Here is a 26,950-nt window from a genome sequence, read left to right on the forward strand (position 1 = left end):
GGAGGACAGAGACGGCGCAGGAGCGCGGTTCCACAGGGTCAGGTCCCTAACACGCTGGCCAGAGCAGGGAGCCGACCTCCAAACTCCCAGGGAAAAGAATCAGTTGCCCACCGGCAGCACCTCACACCTCGCCCTGACTACAGCACGTGCGCCCGGCCCGCCTCGCACCCCGGCCTGGGTTGGGGCTCAGGGGACTCCCGGGGCGCTCAGGAGGGACGCCCCGGGCGGGGCGCGCAGGCGCGCTGAGGCCGCGAGCCCCAAGGGGCGGGCGGGTGCGCGCGCTTCCTCGCGCACGCGCGCACAGAGGGGGCGACGGCCGCGGTGACGCTGCGGCGGCGGCGGCGGCGGCGGCGGGCGGGCGGCGGCGCGTGAGGCGCGCGATACCCGGTGTCTTGGGAGCAGTGCCCTGGCCCCCGCCGCTCCCGCCGCCGCCATGTCGGGCCGGTCGGTCCGGGCGGAGACCCGCAGCCGGGCCAAAGACGACATCAAGAAGGTGATGGCGGCCATCGAGAAAGTGCGGAAATGGTGAGGGGCCGGAGGTTAGGGGGCTGGCGGGGGTCGCGGGTCCAGGCCCTGAGGAGCGCGGGACTGGCGAGTCGGGTGGGAGCCGACCGGCCGGCGCTGGGGGAGGGGGACGCGGGAGAAGGCGGGAGGAGGGCGCCGCTGGCGTCGGCGTGAGGTCAGAGGGCGCGCCGGCCGCGGCCAATCAGCGGGCCGCCCAGTTCGCGGGCCCGCCCACCTGCTGCGGCTGCGGTCGCGCGCTGCCCGGGAGGGGATGCCGGCTTCCGGCCCGTGCTGGGGCCGCCTGGCCTCGGTGTCCCCGCGCCCGGCCCAGCCGGGGGCCCGCCCTCCACTCTTCCTGGGTTTTGGCCCCGCCTGCGTTTCCAAGCTGGCCCTTGATAATAGCGAGTATCCCTGGAGTGATTTCAACCCGCCAGGCTGAGAGCTCTGCGTATTCAGGCATTGAAGTTGGGTGAGTTTATGGGTTTGTCTGTCTGTCAAGGGAGGAAGCCTGGTGTCATCCAAAGGAAGACCCCTCACTTTCCCCCAGAACCCGGCCCCTGCACCGCGAGCTTGGTAGGCATTTTCTCTTGCTGCCCTGACGGCTGTCAGGAGAGTCCTTTGCAAACTATGTACCAGCCTCCCTTTAATTTCTCTGGTTCTGCTCTTGCTTATTCCCCAGCCCGTTCATCGTCTGCACTGAGTGATTTTATTTTTCTCACTTCCAAGTAGCAGTGGTCTTTTTAAAGTGCACGTCGTTACTTGGGAGGCTGTGGTGGGAGGATTGCTGGGACCCAGGAGTTGGAGGCTGCAGTGAGCTATGATCGTGCCACGGCACTCCAGCCTGGGCTACGGCGAGAGACCCCATGTCTAAAATGTGCATGGAAGACGCCGGTTGAGCACCTATTTTGTATCCGGATCTCCGATACACACTGTGTCGGTGTGTATCAGAGTCATCACGTTAAACTTTCATAGCCAACTTTGTCAAGTTTTTTGTATAGCCAATTACTACTACCCATTATTAAAAACCCAAGTATGGCTAGGTGAGGTGGCTCAGGCATGTAATCCCAGTACTTCGGGAGGCTGAGGCGGGCGGATCGCTTGAGGCCAGAAGTTTGAGACCAGCCTGGGCAACATAGTGAGACCCGGTCTCTACAAAAACTAAAAGTTCAAGTAGATATTACCTCCCGCCAGGAAGCCTTCCTTAACGTCTCCCACCCCTCACCCTTTACTCCCTTTAAGGTCATTGGTACATTGACCTTTATTTGTGTGTTTATCTGTCCATTTCCCCACAAGAGGGAAGTTCCTTCTCTTTCTGTGTCTGAGGGCTTCATATATAGTTGGGTTTCCGTATAAATAGTTTAATTTATTCATGGTTTTCCTCGTCCACCTTTAATCCTCCGAGATTTTGGTGAAACCTGAGAACAGGCACACCCTTCTCTTCTCCCCATTTTTGACCCCCCGCCCCTAGCAGGCTAGGCTGAAGGGCCGTCCTCTGTCACCTGGAACTCTGTACCAGCCTCCCTTCTCTCTCTGCTGCTCTTGCTCATTCCCCAATCTGTTCATTGGCACCGAGTGATTTTATTTTTCTCTCTTCCGAGTTACAGAGTGATCTTAAAGTGCACAGCTTTGTTTGGGAGGCTGTGGTGGGAGGATCGCTGGAGCCCAGGAGTTGAGGCCGCAGTGAACTATGATCATACCATGGCACTCCAGCCTGGGCAACAGAGCGAGACCCCATCTGTAAAAAATATATAAAATGTGCATCTTATGCTAGCACCCCTAGTAATGCTTCAGTGGTTCCATTCTTGCTTTTAGGATAAATACCGAAGAAGGCCTTCCTTCCTGCCTCACTTGGCTGGCTCTTTCCCAGGATGCCCACCGTCTTTCCAGTGAAGTCACTCTGCTCTTCCTGCCGCCTGGCATTCTTCTTCCTCTCTCTTCTCCTCCCTCTTGCTGAGTTAACTCCTAGCGCAGCTCAAAAGTTGCTTCCTTAGGTTCACCACTTGAGATTCCCAATCTAGATCAAGTCCCCTTCACAGAACTTTCCACGATTGTATTAGATGGACTCATAAGACATTTCCTATATTTGACTTCTGTTTTGTTTTTTTTTTTAGACAGAGTCTTGCTGTGTCACCCAGGTTGGAGTGCAGTGGTGCAATCTTGGCTCACTGCAGCCTCTACTTCCCAGGTTCAAGCAATTCTGCCTCAGCCTTCTGAGTAGCTGATTGCAAGTGTACACCACCACACCCAGCTAATTTTTGTATTTTTGTAGAGACTGGGTTTCACCATGTTGGCCAGGCTGGTCTTGAACTCCTGACTTCAAGTGGTCCTCCCACCTCGACCTCCCAAAGTGCTGGGATTACAGATGTGAGCCACTGCATCTGGTCTCCTGTATTTGGCTAATTAACCTACAAAAATGGCAATTTGATATGGTTAAACCTAATAATTAAGTGACTAATCCTGAATTGAGCTATTCATGTCTGTTTCCAGATATAAGACAGGGTCTGTGAGGGCAGGGACCATGGATCTTGTTCTCTGCATCGCCAGGTCCTAGCACAGCCTGTTGTAGACTAATTGGTTGAATAAATGAGAAAATGGAGTGGTCTGTTCAGGAATTCTAGTTATTTTCTAAGACTTTAATTCATTCCTTCTGTTACATCACAGTCTGTTTACACTCCCAGTATGTCTTTTTTTTTTTTTTTTTTTTTTTTTTGCGACCCAGTGTTGCTCTGTTGCCCAGGCTAGAGTACAGTGGTGTGATCTTGACTCACTGCAGCCTCCGCCTCTGGAGTTCAAGCAATTCTTTCGCCTCAGCCTCCTGAGTAGTCGGGATTACAGGTGTGTGCCACCATGCCCGGCTAATTTTTGTATTTTTAGTGAGGACAGGATTTTACCATGTTGCCCAGGCTGGTCTCGAACTCCTGGGCTCAAGTGATCCACCCACCTCAGCCTTCCAAAGTGCTGGGATTACAGGCGTGAGCCGCCGTCATCATTTGCTGAACAACATCAACAATTACAACAGCAGTTACTTTTTTTGCTTTTTCGTGACTTCACATTTGGACTTGACCCTTTGAGAAGTTGGCTCAGTTCTGTGACAAAGCAGTTCTCTGCATTTGGCCCTTGTTCCTACTGACAGCAAGCACCTCTTAAGGTATCAGTGGACCTTACAATAAGCAGATTCGTTCTCTGCCTGGCATGCTTAGGGAATAACCTTCTTGGAATGAAGGAGAGGCTGGGCACGGTGGCTCACGCCTGTAATCCCGGCACTTTGGGAGGCTGAGGCAAGAGGATCGCTTGAGCCCAGGAGTTCAAGACCAACCTGGGCAACATGGTGAAACCCTGTTCTTACTAAAAATACAAACAATTAGCTGGGCATGGTGGCCTATCGTCCCAGCTACTTGGGAGGCTGAGATGGGAGATTCACCTGAGCCTGGGATTTTGAGGCCACAATGAGTGGTGATCACGCCACTGCACTCCAGCCTGGGTGACAGAGGGTAGAGCCTATCTCACACACACACACACACACACACACACACACACACAAAAAAAAAAATAGAGCGTTTCCTTTGTTCTGTGTCCTCCACACATTTGTTTGCAGACCTCGAAGGTGCTCTGTGGGCAAGCTCAGAACAGTGGCATTCTAATCTGGTGTGGATAGTTGGGGGTCCTTAGTCATTTAGAGAGTGACCTTGTGCGAGACTTTTATCCCTCTTGTCCCTTTGCTTATTTCGTGAGTGTAGCAGACTGATAAACTCTGCCATTTTTACCCCTTTGGAACACAGCAGGAGACAAAAGGATTTCTACAAAGCTTTGGAACTTCAAAGTTGAAATTTAAAAAATTTCTTTAAACTAGTTTTCTTTTTCTTTATGCAGTCTTAGTAACCCAGAAAGGGAAAGGATCCTAACTTGTCACACCCACCACGCCGTACCCCCCAGCAGCAGGTGTCTCTCCTGGGATTGTCTGTCCCTTGGAAGAACCTTTAACTGGAGACTAAGTAGGCCAGGTGCAGTGGCTCATGCCTGTAATCCCAGCATTTTGGGAGGCCAAGGTGGGCAGATTGCTTGAGGCCAAGAGTTCAAGACCAGCGCGGGCAACAAAGAGAGACCCCCGCGTCTCTACAAAAAATAAAAATGTAGCTGGGTGTGGTGGCGTGCGCCTCTAGTCCCAGCTACTCAAGAGGCGAGGTGGCAGGATTGCTTGAGCCCAGGAGGTCGAGGCTGCAGTGAGCTATGATTGTGCCACTTCGCTCCAGCCTGGGAGGCAGAACAAGACGCTGTCTCACTTAAACAAAGGAAAGTAGTAATAGAACTCATATATTTGGTAAAGAGAAAAACACCCAAAGTAACTCACATGCAAGTAAAAAACAATATGGTGCTGTGTGTGCTACCTTCCAGCCTTATGTCCCACATCTTTTTTTTTTTTTTTTTTTTTTGAGATAGGATCTCTGTTGCCCAGGCTGGAGTGTAGTGGCGTGATCTCAGTTTACTGCAGTCTCTGCCTCCTGGACTCAAGGGATCCTCCCACCTTAGCCTCCCGAGTAAACTGGGATTACTGGCACACGCCACCACGCCCAGCTACTTTTTGTATTTTTTTTTGTAGAGATGGGGTTTCACCATGTTGACCTGGATGGTCTCAAACTCCTGACCTCAAGCGATCTGCCCACCTTGGCCTCCCAAAATGTTGGGATTACAGGTGTTAGCCACTGCGCCTGGCCTGTATCTTTTTTTAGAGATGAGGTCTCGCTAAATGGCCCAGACTGTTCTCAAACTCCTAGGCTTGAGCGATCCTCCTGCCTCAGCCTCCCACCTGGGATTACAGGTGTGAGCTACCATACCCCACCAAGAAGAAGTTCAGAAGGATTCCAGATTGAAGGAATGATCTGCTGAGTAGTAGAAAAGCACAAGTGATGAGCAGAAAACGCATTGCATTGTTTTATCGGTTCTAAGAAGTGTCTTTCTTTTAGGGAGAAGAAGTGGGTGACTGTGGGTGACACGTCCCTGAGGATATTTAAGTGGGTTCCTGTGACAGACAGCAAGGAGGTAAGTGTGGATGAAAATCAAAAGGTACCATTTTGTTTATTTCTTTATTTGATTGCCTCTTTTTTTATGAGATGGAGTCTTGCTCTGTCGCCCAGGCTGGGGTACAGTGGCGTGATCTTGGCTCGCTGCAACCTCTGCCTCCCAGGTTCAAGCAATTCTCTGCCTCAGCCTCCCGAGTACCTGGGGTTACAGGCATCTGCCACCACACCCAGCTGATTTTTGTATTTTTAGTAGACACGGGGTTTTACCATGTTGGTCAGGCTGGTCTGGAACTCCTGACTTTGTGATCTGCCTGCCTCAGCCTCCCAAAGTGCTAGGATTACAGGTGTGAGCCACTGCACCTGGCCTAATTGCCTCTTAATTAAAGGAATTTATTTTCCCATAATTGAGTGGAAAATACTTCAAGGCACCCCTGTTACTGGTCCATGCAAGGCCTCTCTTTATTATTTTCCTTCTTTATTCCTTTCCGTTAACTCAAGCCTCTTTTCTAGGGCTTGACAAACTACAACCCTGGTGTATTCCTTACGTTTTTCAGTATATTTCTATTGGAACATAACTGGCTGGGTGTGGTGGCTCATGCCTGTAATCCCAGCACTTTGGGAGGCCAAGGTGGGCGGATCACTTAAGGTCGGGAGTTTGAGACCAGCTTGGCCAACATAGTGCAACCCCCATCTCTACTAAAAATACAAAAAAATTAGCCGGGCTTGCTGGTGGGCACCTGTAATCCCAGCTACTTAGGAGGCTGAGGCAAGGAGAATCGCTTGAACCTATAAGGCAGAGGTTGCAGTGAGTTGAGATCTCGCCACTGCACTCTAGCCTAGGGCAACAGTGTGAGACTCATCTCAAAACAAACAAAAAACCAAACACATAACTATACCCACTGATTTACTTATTGTCTGTGGTGCTTTTGAATTACGATGACAGATTGAGTGGTTGCCATAAGGCCTAATGGCCCATAAAACCTAAAATATTTATCATCTGGCCCTTTAAGAAAAAGTTTGCTGAGACTTGCTCTTATGCGATTAGCCCCCTACTATAGTGTATCCTGTGTATATACATCTTTCTAATGCTGATGTGATTCATCTTTGTTTGGATACCTGCATATTCTTTAAAAATACATAGTGTTTTTTCATATGTGTATTTTACATATGTACAGCATTTTGCCAGAAGCTCTTTGTATTCTCTTTGGTTCAACTGTGGTTTTTTTCTTTGGGGTTTTTTTTTTTTTTTTTTTTTTTTTTGAGATGGACTCTCTCTCTGTCACCCAGGCCGGAGTGCAATGGTGCAAGCTCAGCTCACTGCAACCTCCACCTCCCAGGTTCAAGCGATTCTCCTGCCTCAGCCTCCTGAGTAGCTGGGATTACAGGTGCCTGCCACCATGCCTGGCTAACTTTCGTATTTTTAGTAGAGACGGGTTTCACCATGTTGGCCAGGCTGGTCCTGAACTCCTGACCTCAAGTAATCTGCCCGCCTCGGCCTCCCAAAGTGCTGGGAAGACAGGCATGAACCACCGTGCCTGACCCAACCTTGTTTTGAGAACCCTCCATGTATCTGTAAATATAAGTAGAATTATTACCTTTGACTCATGCATTGCATTTTCTTATTTGCAGTGAGTACCTTTATCTACGTATTTTCTGGGTGATAAATACCCGGATTATTTTTCCAACTTTTTTTTCTAATTGTTTTTTAAAATTTCAAATATAAAACATACAGAGAAGTATATAAAACAAATGTACAGTGTATGAATAATATAAAGTTAACACCCTTGTGAGAACCACTCAGTGTAAAACATAGAGCTTTGCCAAGACCCCAGCAGACCTCTCTGCAGCTCTTCCCATCCTCTTCCTCCTGCCCCTCTAAAGGTAATCACTCTCTTACTTTTGCTTTTCTTACCACTCTCTAGTCATTCATAAACAGTTTTTCCTTTATTACTATTTTTGAGATTTTTTTCCCACAGACAAAAATCTCACTATGTCACCCAGGCTGGAGTGCAGTGTCATGATCTCCACTCACTGGAGCCTTGACCTCCCAGGCTCAAACAATCCTCCCACCTCAGCCACCTGAGAATCTGGGACCACAGGCATGTGCCATCGTGCCCAGCTAATATTTTTTTCTTTCTTCTTCTTTTTCTTTTTTTTTTTTTTTGGCGGGGGAGAGATGGGAGTTTGCTATATCAGCCTAGGCTGATAGATCTCAAATTCGTGGGATCAAATGATCTTCCCACCTCAACCTCCCAAAGTGGTGGGATTATAGGCATGAGCCATCGTGCCCACCCTTTTTGCTTTTTTTTTTTTTTTTTTTGAGACGGAGTCTCGTTCTGTTGCCCAGGCTGGAGTGCAGTGGAGCGATCTCGGCTCACTGTAAGCTCCGCCTCCCAGGTTCACACCATTCTCCTGTCTCAGCCTCCCTAGTAGCTGGGACTACAGGCGCCCGCCACCACACCCGGCTAATTTTTTTGTCTTTTTTAGTAGAGACGGGGTTTCACTGTGTTAGCCAGGATGGTCTCGATCTCCTGACCTTGTGATCCGCCTGCCTTGGCCTCCCAAAGTGCTGGGATTACAGGTGTGAGCCACCGCGCCCGGCCCCTTTTTGCTTTTTTAGAGATGGGGGTCTCCCTTTGTGGCCCAGGCTGGATTTGAACTTTTGGGCTCAAGCAATCTTATCTCAGCCTCCCAAATAGCTGGGATTACAGACATATGCCACTGCACCAGGCTCTAACATTTTGAGCGTTATTTCTTTTGCTCAGCATTATGTTTATAAAATGCATCCATGTTGTCCTTGGAGTTATCCATTCCTTTTCATTGCTCTCTCTGCTGTATTTTGCTGCATATTCATCAAATGGCTAAGTGTAGTTTATTTTTCTGGTTCTCCTGTAGATATTGAGGTTGTCCACAGTTAGGGCTAATAGGAGCAATGCCCCTGTGAGCATTCTTGTTCAGAACCCACATAAGCATGTACATGAGTTTTCCTAGGATATATTCTCGGAAGGGAAGTGGCTGGGTCTTAGGGTATGTATGTTTTGACCTATATTAGCTGATGCTAAACTATTTTCTGAAATGGTAGTTGTACCAATTTATATTCCCACCAGAAACAAGAGTTTTCTATTTTTTTGAGACAGAGTTTCACTTCTCTTGCTTAGGCTGGAGTGCAATGGTGCAGTCTTGGCTCACTGCAGCCTCCCCCTCGTGGGTTCAAGCGGTTCTCCTGTCTCAGCCTCCCAAGTAGCTGGGATTACAGGCATGCGCCACCATATCTGGCTAATTTTGTATTTTTAATAGAGACTGGGTTTCTCCATGTTGGTCAGACTGGTCTTGAACTCCCGACCTCAGGTGATCCACCCGCCTTGGCCTGCCAAAGTGCTGGGATTACAGGCATGAACCACCATGCCCAGCCTGCTCGTTGTTTTTTATTATTATTATTTTTTAAGACAGGGTTTCAATCTGTCGCCCAGACTGGAATGCAGTGAAATAATCTCGGTTTACTTCTACCTTCGTCTCCTGGGCTCAAGTGATCCTCCCACCTCAGCCTCCTGAGTAGCTGGGACTACAGGCACATGCCACCACATCCAGCTAATTTTTGTTGTTGTTGTTGTTTCTTTATTTTGTTTTGTTTTTTCGAGACAGTCTCACTCCGTTGCTCAGGCTGGAGTGCAGTGGTGCAATCTAAGCTCACTGCAACCTTCGGCTCCTGGGTTCAAGCGATTCTCCTGCCTCAGTCTCCAGAGTAGCTGGGATTACAGGCACACACCACCACGCCTGGCTAATTTTTGTATTTTTAGTAGAGATAGGGTTTCACCATGTTGGCCAGGATGGTCTCGATCTCCTGACCTCGTGATCTGCCCACCTCCGCCTCCCAAAGTGCTGGGATTACAGGCGTGAGCCACTGCGCCCAGCCTTGCCTAAAATTTCATGCACCTACATTTTTTTTTTTTTTTTTTTTTTGAGACAGGGTGTCACTCTGAGGCTGGAGTGCAGTGATGTAATCTTGGCTCACTGCAGCCTCCGCCTCCTGGGTGCAAGCAATTCTGGTGCCTAGCCTCCCAGGTAGCTGGAACTACAGGTACGTGCCACCATACCCAGCCTAATTTTTGTATTTTTTTAGTAGAGACAAGGGTTTCACCATATTGGCCAGGCTGGTCTGTAACTCCTGACCTCAAGTGATTTGCCCATCTCGGCCTCCCAAAGTGCTGGCGTTACAGGCATGAGCCACTGTGCTCGTCCTCATGCACTGACTTCTTACTGTTTTCTTCTACATTTGTTTTTCTTTTTGCTAGAGTACATCCTTCAAGAGTTTTGTCAAAGAGAGCTTCTGTGGGGAAAACTTTCTGAAAATATCTTTGTTTCACTTTCATGTTTAAAATTGATTTTATCTGTATATGAAATTCTAGGTTCAAAATTACTTTCTTTCTGCACTTTGAAGCTATTACTCAATTGTATATCCAGTGTCGCTGTTGAGAAATGTGATGTTATTCCCATTCTTTTTTTTTTTTTTTTTTTTTTTGAGACGGAGTCTCGCTCTGTCACCCAGGCTGGAGTGCAGTGGCCGGATCTCAGCTCACTGCAAGCTCCACCTCCCGGGTTTACGCCATTCTCCTGCCTCAGCCTCCCGAGTAGCTGGGACTACAGGCGCCTGCCACCTCGCCCGGCTAAGTTTTTGTATTTTTAGTAGAGACGGGGTTTCACCGTGTTAGCCAGGATGGTCTCGATCTCCTGACCTCGTGATCCGCCCGTCTCGGCCTCCCAAAGTGCTGGGATTACAGGCTTGAGCCACCGCGCCCGGCCCCCATTCTTGAGTCTTTGTAGGTGATCCACTTGGCTTCCTGGAAACTTTAGCATTTCTTCTATCTTTGATCTCCTAGGAATCTAGGAATTCCCTTAAAATATCCTGAAATGTTTTTTTCGTTTGTTTGTTTGTTTTTTTTTTTTGAGACTGTCTCACTCCATAGCTCATGCTGGAGTACAGTGGTGCAATGATGGTTCACTGTAGCCTCGACTCCTGGGCTCAAGAAATCCTTATGTCTTCACCTCCCAAGTAGCTGGGACTACAGGCACGTGCCACCACGCCTGGCAAACTTTTAAATTATTTGTACAGACAGGGTCTCACTGTATTGCCCAGGTTGGTCTCAAACTCAACTCAAGCGATCCTTCTGCCTTGGCCTCCCAAAGTGCTAGGATCACAGGTGTGAGCCACTGCACCCATGCAACTGCTTGCCTGCCTGCCTGCCTGCCTGCCTGCCTGCCTGCCTGCCTTCCCTCCCTCCCTCCCTCCCTCCTTCCTTCCTTCCTTCCGTCCGTCCGTCCGTCCGTCCGTCCTTCCTTCCTTCCTTCCTTTCGTCCGTCCTTCCGTCCTTCCGTCCTTCCTTCCTTGACGAGTTTTGCTCTTGTTGCCCAGGCTGGAGTGCAAGGCACAATCTCAGCTCACCACAACCTCCACCTACCGGGTTCCAGTGATTCTCCTGCCTCAGCCTCCCGAGTAGTGCTTGCACCACCATGCCCAGCTAATTTTGTATTTTTGGTAGAGATGGAGTTTCTCCATGTTGGTCAGGCTGGTCTTGAACTCCTGACCTCAGGTGATCCACCCGCCTCTGCCTCCCAAAGTGCTGGGATTACAGGAGTGAGCTACCGCGCCCGGCAACCTGCTTTATTTCTTAACTTTTCTCTCATTCATTTCATTTCTCATCTTTTCCTGGTGCATTCAGAGTTTCTCAACACAGTTTTTGCTTATTAATCTTTTATTTAGCTGTATGTATTTAAATTAATTTCGTTCACTTAATTTTTATTTGAGCAAATTATTTTTATTTATTTATTTATCTTTTTGAGACGGAGTCTCACTCTGTCGCCCAGGCTGGAGTGCAGTGGCCGGATCTCAGCTCACTGCAAGCTCCGCCTCCCGGGTTTACGCCATTCTCCTGCCTCAGCCTCCCGAGTAGCTGGGACTACAGGCGCCTGCCACCTCGCCCGGCTAGTTTTTTTTTTTTTGTATTTTTTAGTAGAGACGGGGTTTCAGTGTGTTCGCCAGGATGGTCTCGATCTCCTGACCTCGTGATCCGCCCGTCTCGGCCTCCCAAAGTGCTGGGATTACAGGCTTGAGCCACCGCGCCCGGCCGCAAATTATATTTTTCATAACAAATTGCCTCAACTGGTTATTCCTCAAAACACCTTTTTTTTTTTTTTTTTTTTTGAGACAGAGTCTCGCTGTGTCACCCAGGCTGGAGTGCAGTGGCATGATCTCATCTCACTGCATCCTCTCTCCACCTTGCAGGTTCAAATGATTCTCCTGCCTCAACCTCCTGAGTAACTGGCATTACAGGCATGTGCCACCATACCCAGCTAATTTTTTTCTATTTTTAGTAGAGATGGGTTTCACCATGTTGGCTAGGCTGGTCTCGAACTCCTGACCTCAAGTGATCTGCCTGCCTTGGCCTCCCAAAGTGCTGGGATTACAGACATGAGTCACTACCCCTGGCTAAAACAACTTTTCAATATTATCCGTCTCTTTCTGAGAAGATCTATGTTTAATTTCAGTTCTTCTGCTCCTTCTGGTATAGACTGTTCTATTTATCAGGGTACCTGTATTTCTCCAATCTCTGGTGAGTTTTATCTGTTCTCTTACCTTTTATTCCCTTGGGACTCTCAGTTGCTTTGGCTGGTAATGTATAACTAGGAGGACCGAAGCCTGAACCGTAGTTTTCCTTTCTGTAAATGAATTTAGGAGGTCAAGGTTAGCCTCAGGGTTCAGCCTCTCCCTTTTGCTCTCTGCTGTCGTCTCTGGCTCCAGGAAACCTCCTAGCACCAACCCTACGGACTCTGCCTTTATCTGAGAGCGGCCATCCCAAGAAGTTCTAGGATGCCAAACTCATGGAGTTGATGGGGCGTGGTTCTGGAGCAACTGTTTATTCCCTATCCAGCCCTGGCTCTGGTGAGGCCATTACCCACGGGAGTCAAAGGCCAAGCAGTTAAATCTCTTGGGCATTGTGTATAGATAGGAGTAGATGCTGCTAGAAAACCCCCTTCCCTTGGCCAAGTGCGGTGGCTCACGCCTGTAATCCCAGAATTTTGGGAGGCCGAGATGGTTGGATTAGCTGAGGTCAGGAGTTCAAGACCAGCCTGGCCAACATGGTGAAACCCCATCTCTACTAAAAATACAAAAAATGAGCCAGGCATGGTGGCAGGCACATGTAATTCCAGCCATTCGGGAGGCTGAGGCAGGAGAATCGCTTGAACCTGGGGAGGCAGAGGTTGCAGTGAGCCGAGATCGCGCCACTGCACTCCAGCCTGGCAACAGAGTTAGACTCTATCTCATAAAAAAGAAAACCAGGCCAGGCGTGGTGGCTCAGGCCTGTAATCCCAGCCCTTTGGGAGACCGAGGTGGGCGGATCACGAGGGCAGATCATGAGGTCAGGAGATCGAGACCATCCTGGCTAGCACGGTGAAACCCCATCTCCACTAAAAATACAAAAAATTAGCCGGGCATGGTGGCGGGCACCTGTAATCCCAGCTACTTGGGAGGCTAAGGCAGGAGAATGGCGTGAACCCATAAGGTGGAGCTTGTAGTGAGCCAAGATCGCGCCATTGCACTCCAGCCTGGGCGACAGAGCAAGACTCCATCTCAAAAAAAAAAGAAAACCCCTTTCCCTCCAGCTCCCCACAACTCAACCCCCTTGATCCCTCCCGGGGGCTCCTCACAGGCTTGTGTTGGCTGAACTGGGCTCTTGAGGGTCTATCAGTGTATCTCCCCTGTGGTGGTCCATAGTGGTGTGCCGTCTTCTAGCATAGATTTGTTAGTTTAGGAAAAATGGAAAAGAGAAAAACACCATGAAGGAGACGAGAGAGTGGGACATGGCTGCTGGGACAGTAAGTTGGCACCAACTTTGTACAGGTCACATTAGTCATACGTGTATATATATATCTATCCACTTTCAAAATACCTATTACTTCAATATAGAAGTTTTACCTTTAGGAATTTATCTTCAGGAGATATGCTGTATTCAAGGTACTTCTACAATGTTGAGTGTTATGGCATTATTCATAATATTTAAAAATCTTGAGGCGAGGCACGGTGACTCACACCTGTAATCCCAGCACTTTGGGAGGTCGAGGCAGGTGGATCACCTGAGGTCAGGAGTTCGAGACCAGCCTGGCCAACATGGCGCAAAACCCTGTCTCTACCAAAATACAAAAATTAGCTGGGTGTGGTGGCACCCATCTGTAATCTCAGTTATTCAGGAGGCCGAGGCTGGAGAATCGCTTGAAGCCAGGAGGTTGAGGCTGCAATCAGCCAAGATCATGCCACTGCATTCCAGCCTGGGTGACAGATTGAGACTCTGTCTCAAAAATAATAATAATAATATTTTTAAAAGCTTGGCCAGATACAGTGACTCATGCCTGTAATTCCAGCACTTTGGGGGGCCAAGGTGGGAGGATCACTTGAGGTCAGGAGTTCTAGACCAGCCTGGGCAATGTAGCAAGATATCATTTCTACAAAACATTAAATTAAATTAAATTTAAAAATTATTGGGTGGAGGGTAGGAGGAGGGAGAGGATCAGCAAAAATAACTAGGGTACTAGACTTAATACCTGGGCGATGAAATAATCTGTATAACAAACCCCCGACACAAGTTAACATATGTAACAAACCTGTACATGTACCCCTGAACTTAAAATAGAAGTTAAAAAAAAAAAATTAGGCCAGTTGCAGTGGCTCACTCCTGTAATCCCAGAACTCGGGAGGATCTCTTGACACCAGGAATTTGGGACCACCTTGGGAAACACAGTGAGACGTCGTCTCTACAAAAAAATAATTAGCCTGGTGTGGTGCCACATGCCTGTAATCCCAGCTACTCGGAAGGCTGAGGTGGGAGAACTGCTTGAGCCCAGGAGTTTGAGACTTTAGTGAACTATAATCATGCCACTGCACTCCATCCTTGGGGATAGAGTGAGACCCTGTCTCAAAAAAGTAAAAAAATAATAAAAATTATAAGCAAAGTAAAAATGATTGTACATAATTCACTAAGTGATTGTGCACCCATACCTTGTAAAGCCTTGTAACTGTGATAAAAGATGTTATCGCTGGGCATGGTAATGCTGTCCTGTAGACCCAGCTACTCAGGAGGCTGAGACAGGATAATCACTTGAGCCCAGGAGCTGGAGGCTGTAGTGTGCAATGATGGTGCCTGTGAACAGCCACCGCACTCCAGCCTGGGCAACATAGGGAGACTCCATCTTTTTAAAAAAAAGAGAGAGATTTTGGTAGCATTATTCATTGGGTTAGGAGAATGTTTATAGTATGGTGAGTAGGGAGGAGAAGCAAGTTTATGCTGTATTAAGACTCTTTTTCTTTTTTTTTCTTGAGCCAGTCTTGCTCTGTCGCCCAGGCTGGAGTGCAATGACGTGATCTTGGCTCACTGCAGCCTCCACCTCCTGGGCTCAAGTGATTCTTCTACTTCAGCCTCTTGAGTAGCTGGGACTACAGGCAGCTGCCACCATGCCCGGGTAATTTTTGTATTTTTAGTAGGGATGGGGTTTCGCCATGTTGGCCAGGCTGGTCTTGAGCTCCTGACCTCAGGTCCTCAGGTGATCCACCTGCCTCGGCCTCCCAAAGTGCTGCGATTACAGGCGTGAGCCACCGCACCCGGCCTATTATGACCCTTTTTCACACAAATATATGTTGATATTGTGGCTAGTCATATAGATGATTTTCTTTTTCTGTATTTTCAGAATTCCCTGTAGCGAATATAAATTTTGTATCAACAACACAGAACTATTAAATATAAATGAGGTATCAGAAAAAAGTGATGATAAACCCAAAAATTGGCATCAGTGCTATATGAAACTGTGCATCAGATACATTGCCACGTCCTTTTTGAAAGCAGTGAGGCTCCAAAAAAAACCTGTAAAAGTAATGGTAGGTGTGGTGGCTCACGCCTGTAATCCTGGCACTTTGGGAGGCCGAGACAGGTGTATCACTTGAAGTCAGGAGTTCAAGACCAGCCTGGTCAACATAGTGAGACCCTGTCTCTACCTAAAAATACAAAAAATTAGTTGGGTATGGTGGCACATGCCTATAATCCCAGCTACTTGGGAGGCTGAGGCAGAAGAATCGCTTGAACCTGGGAGGCGGAGGTTGCAGTGAGCCAAGATTAAGCCAGTGCACATCAGCCTGGGCAACAGAGCGAGACTCCATCTCAAAATAAAATAATAAAATAAGATATGATAAGATAAAATAACATAAAAGAATCAGACCAGGCACAATGGCTCACACCTATAATCCCAGCACTTTGGGAGGCCCAGGCCTTGCAGTGGAGCTTGCAGTGTGAGCTGAGATTGCACCACTGCACTCCATCCTGGGTGACTCCACTGCAGGCGGAGCTTGCAGTGAGCTGAGATGGCACCACTGCACTCCATCCTGGGTGACAGAGTGAGACTCAGTCTCAAAAAATAAAATAAAATAAAAATTAGCCAGCATGGTGGCATGTGGCTATGGTCCCAGCTACTTGGGAGGCTGAAGTGGGAGGATCGCTTGCACCTGGGGGTTCAAGGCTGCAGTGAGCTATGATTGTACCACTGCACTCCAGTCTGGGTGACACAGCAAGACCCTGTTCCAAAAAAAAAAAAAAAAAAAGAATAGAAATAAAAGATGCAAAACTAAATGTCCAGTATTTGGGAAGTGATTAAATGAATCATGGAAATATTAAGCAACCATTAAAAATGTTGATGGGAGGCCGGGCGCGGTGGCTCAAGCCTGTAATCCCAGCACTTTGGGAGGCCGAGACGGGTGGATCACAATGTCAGGAGATCGAGACCATCCTGGCTAACCCGGTGAAACCCCGTCTCTACTAAAAAATACAAAAAACTAGCCGGGCGAGGTGGCGGGCGCCTATAATCCCAGCTACTCGGAGGCTGAGGCAGGAGAATGGCGGGAACCCGGGAGGCGGAGCTTGCAGTGAGCTGAGATCCGGCCACAGCACTCCAGCCTGGGCGATAGAGCGAGACTCCGTCTCAAAAAAAAAAAAAAAAAAAAAGTTGATGGGGTACAGTGGCTCACATTTGTAATCCCAGCACTTTGAGAGCTGAAGCAAGTGGATCCCTTGACGTCAGGAGCTTGAGACCAGCCTGGGCAACATGATGAAATCCTGTCTCTACAAAAATTAGCTGGGTGTGGTGATGTGCACATGTGGTCCCAGCTACTCAGGAAGGCTGGGGTAGGAGGATCACTTGAGCCCGGGAGGCGGAGGTTGTAGTGAGCCGTGATTGTGCCACTACACTCTAACCTGGGTGACAAAGCAAGACCTTGTTTCAAATTAAAAAAAAAAAAATTATGTAATATATGTAATAGTAAAGTGTTTGCAATTACATCGAAATTAATATCTGAAAAATGAAGGAAAGGACACAGGGACCCATAACTGCAGTTGATTTACTCCAGAGGTAAGATTGAGTTATTGGCCAGGCGCAGTGGCTCGCGCCTGTAATCCCAGCACTTTGGGAGGCTGAGGCAGGTGGATCACAAAGTCAGGAGGTTGAGACCATCGTGGCTAACACACTGAAACCCTGTCTCTACTAAAAAATACAAAAAATTAGCCGAGTGTGGTGGCAGGCACCTGTAGTCCCAGCTACTCGGGAGGCTGAGGCAGGAGAATGGCATGAACCTGGGAGGCAGAGCTTGCAGTGAGCTGAGATGCGGCCACTGCACTCCAGCCTGGGCGACAGAGCGCGACTCCGTCTCAAAAAAAAGCAAACAAAAATATTGAGTTATTAACAAAAATTATGTTACTAATACAATGCATCTACCAGAAATGTATAAAAAGTATGAACTGGTAAATTTGAGGCTACTCAGATTTAAACTTTTGGCTTTTGGGATGCTCTCATTTTCATATGCTTGGATTTACTCTGGGCTGTTTTTTTTTTTTTGAGATAGGGTCTAACTCTGTTGCCCAGGCTGGAGTGCACATAGCTCACTGCAGCCTTGAACTCTCAGGCTCAAGCAATCCTCCCAACTCAGCCTTCTCAGTAGCTGGGACCATTGGCATGTGCCACCATATGTGGCTAATTCTTTATTTTTTGTAGAGATGGGGTCTTACTATGTTGCCCAGGCTGGTCTCAAACTCCTGGGCTCAAGCGATCCTCCCACTTCAGCCTCCTCAAGTGTTGGGATTACAGGCATAAGCCACTGTGCCTGGCCCTTTGGCTTTCTTGTTGCAAGCTGGTGCTTACCTGCCCACTGTGGTTGCCCTGCACTTATTTTTTTTTATTTTTTTTATTTTTTGAGACGGAGTCTCGCTCTGTCGCCCAGGAGGGAGTGCAGTGGCCGGATCTCAGCTCACTGCAAGCTCCGCCTCCCGGGTTTACGCCATTCTCCTGCCTCAGCCTCCCGAGTAGCTGGGACTACAGGCGCCCGCCACCTCGCCCGGCTAGTTTTTTGTATTTTTTTTAGTAGAGACGGGGTTTCACCGTGTTAGCCAGGATGCTCTCGACCTCCTGACCTCGTGATCCGCCCGTCTCGGCCTCCCAAAGTGCTGGGATTACAGGCTTGAGCCACCGCGCCCGGCCGCCCTGCACTTATAACCTATATGTTTCTCGAAACAAATGTTATAGGTAAAAATAGACATGGGGTGATCATTTTGTTTTTTGAGTTTTTTTGTTTGTTTCTTTTTGAGACGGAGTTTTGCTCTTTTGCCCAAGCTGTTATAAAGTGGCAGAATCTCGGCTCACTGCAACCTCCACCCCACAGGTTCAAGCAATTCTCCTGTCTCAGCCTCCAGAGTAGCTGGAATTATAGGCACATGCCACCACGCCAGGCTAATTTTTGTATTTTTATTATTTATTTATTTATGGTTTTATTTTTATTTTTTTTTTTAGATGGAATCTCGCTCTGTAGCCTATGCTGGAGTGCAGTGGTGCCATCTTGGTTAACTGCAACTTCCACTTTCAGCAGTTCTTCTGCCTCAGCCTCCCAAGTAGCTAGGATTACAGGCACGTGCCACCACACTTGGCTGCTTTTTGTAGTAGTTTTAGTAGAGACAGGGTTTCACAATGTTGGCCAGGCTGGTCTCGGACTCCTGACCTCAGGTGATCCATCCATCTTGGCCTCTCAAAGTTCTGGGATTATAGGCATGAGCCACTGCGCCCGGCCGGGGTGATCATTTTGAATGGATGAGGCTGACGGATCAGGAATAGAGCTAGCCCCGGCCCATTTGTCCTGTCACTGTCTGCGTTACACGAGGTTCCTTCTCTCACTTTTTTCCCCACTTGACTACTGAAACAGGAATCTTTTTCAAATGAGTGTTTTGTATTTCTTGCCCTTTCGCATAGAGAAGGGTTGCCTGAGCAGTTTGATCAGGGCAGGAGAGGGATACTATGGGACGTTCTAGTTGAAGTGTATATATCTGCCTGTTGCTTATGATTCATGATATTCCTGCTGGAAGGGTTCATTTTTTCTGAGGCTTGAGGAGAAGTGCCTTGTCCAGGATTCTGTTTTTCCTTGGGTCCTTGGATTCTCATGCTGCTGTCATTTTTCCTGTTCAGTCCTAATCCAGACCTCTGTGGTCTGTCACATAGCACCCTCCTCCCTCTCTATGAGTCTCCTGCTTGGCTCTGTCATATTCCTCTTTTTTTCCTTTTCTAGAAAGAAAAGTCAAAATCGAACAGTTCAGCAGCCCGAGAACCTAATGGCTTTCCCTCTGATGCCTCAGCCAATTCCTCTCTCCTTCTTGAATTCCAGGGTGAGTTGCATCTCTGTGTCTTCCTTGCAGGAGAACAAAAACTTGGATGAACGCATTAATAAGAAGAATTGGCCGGGTGCAGTGACTCACGCCTGTAACCCCAGCGCTTTGGGAGTCCGAGGTGGGCAGGTCACCTGAGATCAGGAGTTCAAGACGAGCCTGGCCAACATGGTGAAACCCAGTCTCTACTAAAAATACAACAAATTAGCTGAGCATGGTGGCACGCGCCTGTAATCTCAGCTACTCACGGGACTGAGACAGGAGAATCGCTTGATCCCAGGAGGTGGAGGTTGCAGTGAGCCGAGATCGCACCACTGCACTCCAGCCTGGGCTGCAGAGAGACTCCGTCTCAAAAAAAAAAAAAAAAAAAAGAATTCTGTGTATCAATTCAGCGCCTGCTTTTTCGCTGGTATTTTGCTAGGCACTTGACCTAAATCTTTTCATTTAAACTTCACGGTAACACTGCAAGATAGATAATGGTATCCTCGTTTTCCAGTGAAGGAAACTGAGGCTCAGAGAGGTTAAGTTACATGTCTGAAGTTACATAACTTGTAAGTGACAGACTCCGTGTCAGGTCCTGGTTGTCTGAATCAGAAGCTTTTTTTTTTTTTTACATTGTACTTCATTTTTTATTTTTTGTAGAGATAGAGTCTGGCTATGTTGCCCAGGCTGGCCTTGAACTCCTGGCCTCAAGCAGTCCCCCAGCCTTGGCCTTCCAAGGTACAAGCAAGAGCCACTGCACCTGGCCTAGACTGTATGTTTTGTGATAGTGGCTTAGAGAAGGCTACCCAAAGCCGAAGCTTTTGCTTACCCACTGTTAGGACGTGTTCTGCCTCCTAAACTAATCCCGCTGGGTCAGCACTGTAGTCATGATACTGCCTTTTACGTTTACCTGCTAGGTACTGTCTACGAAGCACTTTTACTTTACTGTCTCATTTTTACCCATATATCAGCCTGTGATATAAACCAGGCAGTTATTATCATCCCTATTTAAGGAAACAGATGCTCAGGGAGGAACGGTGTTTTGCTTAAGTTCAAAAGTGACAGCTTTATTCATTTGGTAACAAAATGCTACTTCCATTTTAGTGTGGGTATTAAAGGTCTTTGTAGGAGTCAAGACTAGCGTGAGTTTATGACTTTCTCTTCAAAACCAGATTTGAGCTAACCCAGCGTGTAGTTATCCCTTCCCCACCTCTTTCCCAGGCCCCACCAAGGTCAACCATATACTGTTGGAAAGGGAACAGCGATGTGTGTTCAGTAGTCAGAAAGCTCTGGGAGACATATGAACCTCCATTTCCTCAGTCTGGCCACCATCTCCTTTTCATTTAGTAAATACCATGAACTGTATGCAGGTACCGTGCGTTGCACTGGGGAATCAAGGACAAGTGAGCCACAGAGCCTGTCCACAGGGGCTCACGGGAGGACGCACGTGTGCAAAATGGTAAATGCAAGCGTGCACAGGCTATCATGGGAGAGTAAGAGAGGTTGGTCATTTCCACCCATGCGAGCCAGGGAGGCAGGGCTCCATGGAGGAAGTGATGTTGGGACTGTGTTGGGAGGTCTGGGGCTTTCCAGGACATGAGAAGGCAGCCTAGCCAAGTATGAATAGCTAGGCAGAAACACCCGTGCATGACGAAGCTTTTGGGTAAGGGTCCAGCCTGCCTGGAGCTGAGGATGCTTGTGGGAGAACAGCAGGCACTGAGGCCAGAGATCAGAAAGGACTTCCTATGTTGCAATAAGGCCAGCTCGTGCCTAGCCTAAGAAGTACTGGGTATGGCCGGGCGCGGTGGCTCAAGCCTGTAATCCCAGCACTTTGGGAGGCCGAGACGGGCGGATCACGAGATCAGGAGATCGAGACCATCCTGGCTAACACGGTGAAACCCCGTCTCTACTAAAATACAAAAAAAAAACTAGCCGGGCGAGGTGGCGGGCGCCTGTACTCCCAGCTACTTGGGAGGCTGAGGCAGGAGAATGGCGTGAACCCGGGAGGCGGGGCTTGCAGTGAGCTGAGATTGGGCCACTGCACTCCAGCCTGGGCGACAGAGTAAGACTCCGTCTCAAAAAGAAAAAAAAAAGAAGTACTGGGTATGGCCGGGCATGGTGGCTCATGCCTGTAATCCCAGCACTTTGGGAGGCTGAGGTAGGCGGATCACCTGAGGTCAGCAGTTCGAGACCAGCCTGGCCAACATGGTAAAACCCCGTCTCTAATAAAAACACAAAATTATCTGGGCGTAGTGGCGCAAGCCTGTAATCCCAGCTACTCAGGACGCTGAGGCAGGAGAATCGGTTGAACCCGGGAGGCAGAGGTTGTGTTGAGCCGAGATTGCGCCATTGCACTCCAGCCTGGGCAACAAGAGCGAAATTTTGTTTCAAAAAAAAAAATAATACTGGGTATGACATTTCTCCCTTAGGCAGCAGTGGAGCGTCGAAGGGTTTAGAAAGGTCTCTCTGGCAGTGGTTTGCAGTTCAGTTTAAGGTACATGAGACTGGAGGCAGGGCAGTGAGGTAGGTGGCTGTTGCAGGAGGCCAGGCTAGAGATGAGGAGGCTTGAACTGAAGCAGTAGAAGAGGAAGGAATGAGCATAAATGATACCAGAGCAGAAATACTTTGGTGACTGACTGCTGTAGGTGCAGCAGAGGAAGGCACTGGTGACTCTTTTTTTTTTTTTTTTAAATTATTATTATTTTTATTTTTTGAGACAGAGTCTCGCTGTGTCACTCAGGCTGGAGTGCAGTGATGCAATCTCAGCTCATTGCAACCTCCACCTCCCGGGTTCAAGCGATTCTCCCACCTCAGCCTCCCAAGTAGCTGGAATTACAGGCGTGTGCCATCATGCCCGGCTAATTTTTGTATTTTCAGTAGAGACAGGGTTTTACCATGTTGGCCAGGCTGGTCTCGAACTTCTGACATCAAGTGATCAGCCCACTTTGGCCTCCCAAAGTGCTGGGATTACAGGTGTGAGCCACCGCACTCAGCCTAGTAACTCTTAAGTTTTGAAATTTGGTGATGACTAAGCCTTCAGGCAGAACTCCCAGGTGCTAATCTATCAGTCCTTGGGGCAGTCAGGCAGCTGAAGCCTGAGCTCACCACCTTCAGACACCACCAGCCTCCTTCAGATGCCCAAGGGTGCCTGACAAATGTCATTTTCTACACATCTTGTGATGTGAGAAGGATTGAGAAGTACTGACCAGAGACACAGCTACACCCCTCCCTTCCACAAGCTGCAATCAGTGGATAATAAAGAAGTGTTTAATAAGCATATCCTGACCTTCCCGAAGTGTAATGTTGCATAAACATAAAGATTCTGGCTGCCTCTGGTACTTATAATCTATGTCGTGTAGGCCGGGCAGACTGATTATTATGCTCAGTTGTATCCTTGACTGCCTAAAGTGATGCCAGGCCCTTGGCTCTGTCCAGAGTTCCTCTTGAGGAGAATGACCACACTCAGCTGCTGCCTTTGTTCTGTTTGGTTTTCAGATGAAAACAGCAACCAGAGTTCCGTGTCTGACGTCTATCAGCTGAAGGTGGATAGCAGCACCAACTCAAGCCCCAGCCCCCAGCAGAGTGAGTCCCTGAGCCCAGCACACACCTCCGACTTCCGCACAGATGACTCCCAGCCCCCAACCCTGGGCCAGGAGATCCTGGAGGGTGAGTCGTGGTTGGCCCAGGATGAGTTTCCTAGAAGGGCCTTGCTTCCTGCTCTTGTTGCGTCTCATCTTTAGAGTAACAGGCTCGAGAGAGTACCTCAGAGCCAGGCGGCACCAAGCCCTTTCTCACCAGCTTGGGATATTTTGAGGAATGATTATATTTTCCCCTTTCACAGAGTGAAGGGAGAAAACAAGCCTTAGAGTTGAGTGCCAGGCTCTGTGGAAGGAACTTGGGTATTTGACACCTGGTATAATTCTCTTAAAAATCCTGTGAGGTGGCAGCTATTGTCTTCTTTTACAGATGAGGAAAATGAACATTCAAGGCTTAGAAAGGTGAAATTGGGCCAGGCACGGTGGCTCACACCTGTAATCCCAGCACTTTGGGAGGTCTAGGTGAGCGGGTCACTTGAGGCCAGGAGTTCAAGACCAGCCTGACCAACATGACAAAACCCTGTCTCTGCTAAAAACATAAAAAATTTAGTTGGGCATGGTGGCACGTGCCTGTAATCCCAGCTGCTCCAGAGACTGAGGCAGAAAAATCGCTTGAACCTAAGAGGCAGAGGTTGCAGTGAGCTGGGATCACACCAGTGCATTCTTGTCTGGGCAACAGAGTGAGACTCCATCTCAAAAAAAAAAAAAAAAAAAGAAAGGCCTGGCATGGTGGCTCATGTCTGTAATCCCAGCACTTGGGGAGGCCAAAGCGGGTGGATCACCTGAGGTCAAGAGTTAGAGAACAGCTTGACCAACATGGTGAAACCCCATCTCTACTAAAAATACAAAAATTAGCCAGGTGTGGTGGCACATGCCTGTAATCCCAGCTACTCGGGAGGCTGAGGCAGGAGAATCACTTGAACCCAGGAGGCAGGGGTTGCAGTGAGCCGAGATTGCACCACTGCACTCCAGCCTGGTGACAGACCTAGACTCCATCTCAAAAAAAACAGAGTGAGGCCGGGCGCGGTGGCTCAAGCCTGTAATCCCAGCACTTTGGGAGGCCGAGACAGGCGGATCACGAGGTCAGGAGATCGAGACCATCCTGGCTAATACGGTGAAACCCCGTCTGTACTAAAAATACAAAAACAAAACTAGCCGGGCGAGGTGGTGGGCGCCTGTAGTCCCAGCCACTCCGGAGGCTGAGGCAGGAGAATGGCGTAAATCCGGGAGGCAGAGCTTGCAGTGAGCTGAGATCCGGCCACTGCACTCCAGCCTGGGCGACAGAGCCAGACTCCCTCTCTCAAAAAAAAAAAAAAAACAGAGTGAAAGGTTAAATTGCTTGTCTAAGATCACATGGCCGTCTAGTAACTGTTAGAATGAATGTCACTTGTCCTTCTGTCTTCAGCATTTTTGCTGTCTGCATCACATCCTGCTAAATTTTTTTCCTTTCCTTTTTTTTTTTTTTTTTTTTTTAAGAGATAGGGTCCTGCTCTGTTGCCTAGGCTAGAATGCAGTGGCTGAATCCTAGCTCACTGTAGTCTTGAACTCCTGGGGTCAAGTGATCCTCTTGCCTCAGACTCCCTAGTAGTAGAGGATTGTAGGCCTGTGCCACCATGCCCGGCTATCTTTTAATTTTTTGTAGAAATGGGGTCTCACTGTGTTGCCCAGGCTGGTCTTGAACTCCTGGGCTCAAGCGATCCTCCCACCTCAGCCTCCAGAGTAGCTGGGATTATAGGCGTGAGCCGCCATGCCCAACCCAGGTTTCTTGTTATAATATGGATATATAGATGTGTCTTAGGCCCTTGTTAGCTTTCCTGTGCTGTGACCCGTTAACAGCCAACTACAAAATGCAACTTGTTTCTCCGTGGGAAATGCCAATTGTAGTTAATATTTATTGTGTTCTTACTATTTGGCATGCACTGTTCTTAGCTCCTGTGTTTATTACTTCATCTAGTCCTCATAGCAACTCTTAGAAAACTGGGAGATTGAGTTAGAGTCATAATGTTTGGGCTGGAGGATGACAAGATGAGAGCGGATTTGTGGGTTCCAGATATCTCCAGCCCAGCAGAGATGGCCCTCTGCAGTCTAGCAGTATTTTGCCCTTCCACCATTCATGACTGTGACCTGGTCCAGCTGGGCCCTGAATGAATGTTTGCTTCTCAGGCCAGTATTCTCCCCTCCTCACCAAGCCACCTCCACACAGCTCTAAGGAAGCTCCCCCAGGTCCAGGCCTCAGGGGACCCCTGCCCTCAGGCCGACCCTGCTGCCTTTTCAGAGCCCTCCCTGCCCTCCTCGGAAGTGGCTGATGAACCTCCCACCCTCACCAAGGAAGAACCAGTTCCACTAGAGACACAGGTAAGCAGTCACTTTGGGGTTTCTAGTTTTTCATTTGTTTGGTTTGAGGCAGGGTCTCACTGTTGCCCAGACTAGAGTGCAGTGGCACAATCTTGGCTCATTGCAGCCTCCACTGCCTCCCGGGTCCAGGTGATTGTCCTGTCTCAGGCTCCTGAGTAACTGGGATTACAGGCGCCCACCACCACACCCGGCTAATTTTTGTATTTTTAGTAGAGACGGGATTTCACCATGTTGGCCAGGCTGGTCTCGAACTCCTGAGCTCAAGTGATCTGCCCATCTCAGCCTCCCAATGTGCTGGGATTACAGGTGTGAGCCACTGTGCTGGCCAGGCTTCCCAGTTTCTAAGTCAAAAAACCAGGAAAGACTGGATGTGGGCTTGGATCTGCAGCACTGGAAATGAGTCCCCAGGTTGTAGGCAGGGGAGGACGTTTGATCATCTGCTGGAAGGAGCAGGGTGGGCATCCCATTATAATTCAGGTGGTGGGAAGGTTCTGGTTGGGAGGGGTGGCCCTGGCATTCCATGCTCTGCCTGCTCCTAGGTCGTCGAGGAAGAGGAAGACTCAGGTGCCCCACCCCTGAAGCGCTTCTGTGTGGACCAACCCACAGTGCCGCAGACGGCCTCAGAAAGCTAGCACCGTCCTGGCCCTCTGCCTCCTGGCCCTGCCTCTATTTATTGCATTCTGGTTCTGGCCGCGCTGCGTTGCTGGGGTAAGGGCAAGCACTGGGGTCGAGAGCCTGCACACATGAGCCTTCCGGGCTGGAAGGCTGGCGTAGGACTTGGGGCTGTAGCATCATCTTCCCGTCCCTGGCACCTGTGTCTACTTGCTCCCGAGAAGAGGAGCGCTCATGTCTTTTTTGCACCCCAAGTTGGCTGGAGCATCGGCCACCCCAAGATTCATCTGTCACCTCCAGGCAGCAGTCTCTGCTCCAGAATCTCTGGACAGAGCTGCTGGCAGCTTCTGCGAGAAGAGAGAGATGTGGAAGGCACCCTCTAGAAAAGAGTGCCTCGGGTTACTTGAACTTGAATGGAGACTGTAGACTCCCGGACTTTCCCCTAGGACTGGGGGCCCTGTAGGCTGCTGTTGGAGAAGGACTGGGTAGAGACGTTGGAGGGAAGGGAAGGGCTTTTCTCCACACAAGGGCAGAGAGTCTGTCTAGATTTCTTGCTGTCCTGCCAGTTCTGCCCATGCCTGAGGTGGTCCTGCCTCTCACGGGCACCCTAGCTGCTGACAGTCCTTTGTGGCCGCCGTCCCCATCCCCTGCCTCAGCACACACGTCCGCACACACAGCTTTCTTTGTTCTCACCTGTACCTGTCATTCCAACATCCCTGCCTCTTGCCACAAACTGCCCCAGCAAGAATTTGAGGTTCTGACACAGTACCCATCCCCCACAGTATCCCTTCAGCTCAGTTTCTAGAAAGCTCCCTTTTCTTTGAAATCTGCATGTTAAATTGAACTTTGTGATTTTATTTTTTGTTTCAAAAAAGTTTAAGAAAATGGAAATGGGCAACAGTGAGTGAAGACATATTTTAGCACTGAATAGAATATTTTTAAAATTAAACTATTTGAAATATGTCCTGTTGGTATCTGAGTGCTTCCTTCTTGAAGGTTGTGGAGTTGGGTGGGGGTGGTGGCTGAGTGCTTGTGGGGTCACTGTGGGCTGGGCCTGCCCATCCTTTCACTCCCACAATGTAGACTTCATGACAGTGATTTCCAGCCTCCCTTTGAAGCTGTCACGTAGTTCAAATTATGCTTCTTG

General features: G+C 48.8%; 1 protein-coding gene across 2 annotated transcripts; it reads left to right on the forward strand.

The window, feature by feature from the left end:
- BCL7B (BCL tumor suppressor 7B) lies at nt 1–26,767 on the forward strand. Of its 2 annotated transcripts, XM_025378535.1 has the most exons (6): nt 1–525; nt 5,466–5,541; nt 19,162–19,258; nt 22,736–22,906; nt 25,112–25,191; nt 25,731–26,766. In XM_025378535.1, exons 1-6 carry the CDS (start codon nt 434–436, stop codon nt 25,821–25,823), a joined length of 609 nt encoding a protein of 202 aa, XP_025234320.1. In that variant the 5' UTR covers nt 1–433; the 3' UTR covers nt 25,824–26,766. The 2 variants fall into 2 exon arrangements, with proteins under 2 accessions (XP_025234320.1, XP_025234321.1); XM_025378536.1 differs by lacking the exon at nt 22,736–22,906 and having other exon boundaries at nt 265–525; nt 25,731–26,767.
- The last annotated feature ends 183 nt before the right edge of the window (nt 26,768–26,950 follow it).

This window comes from Theropithecus gelada, chromosome 3 (genome assembly GCF_003255815.1).
Source record: "Theropithecus gelada isolate Dixy chromosome 3, Tgel_1.0, whole genome shotgun sequence".
In the NCBI taxonomy this organism is placed as follows: domain Eukaryota; kingdom Metazoa; phylum Chordata; class Mammalia; order Primates; family Cercopithecidae; genus Theropithecus; species Theropithecus gelada.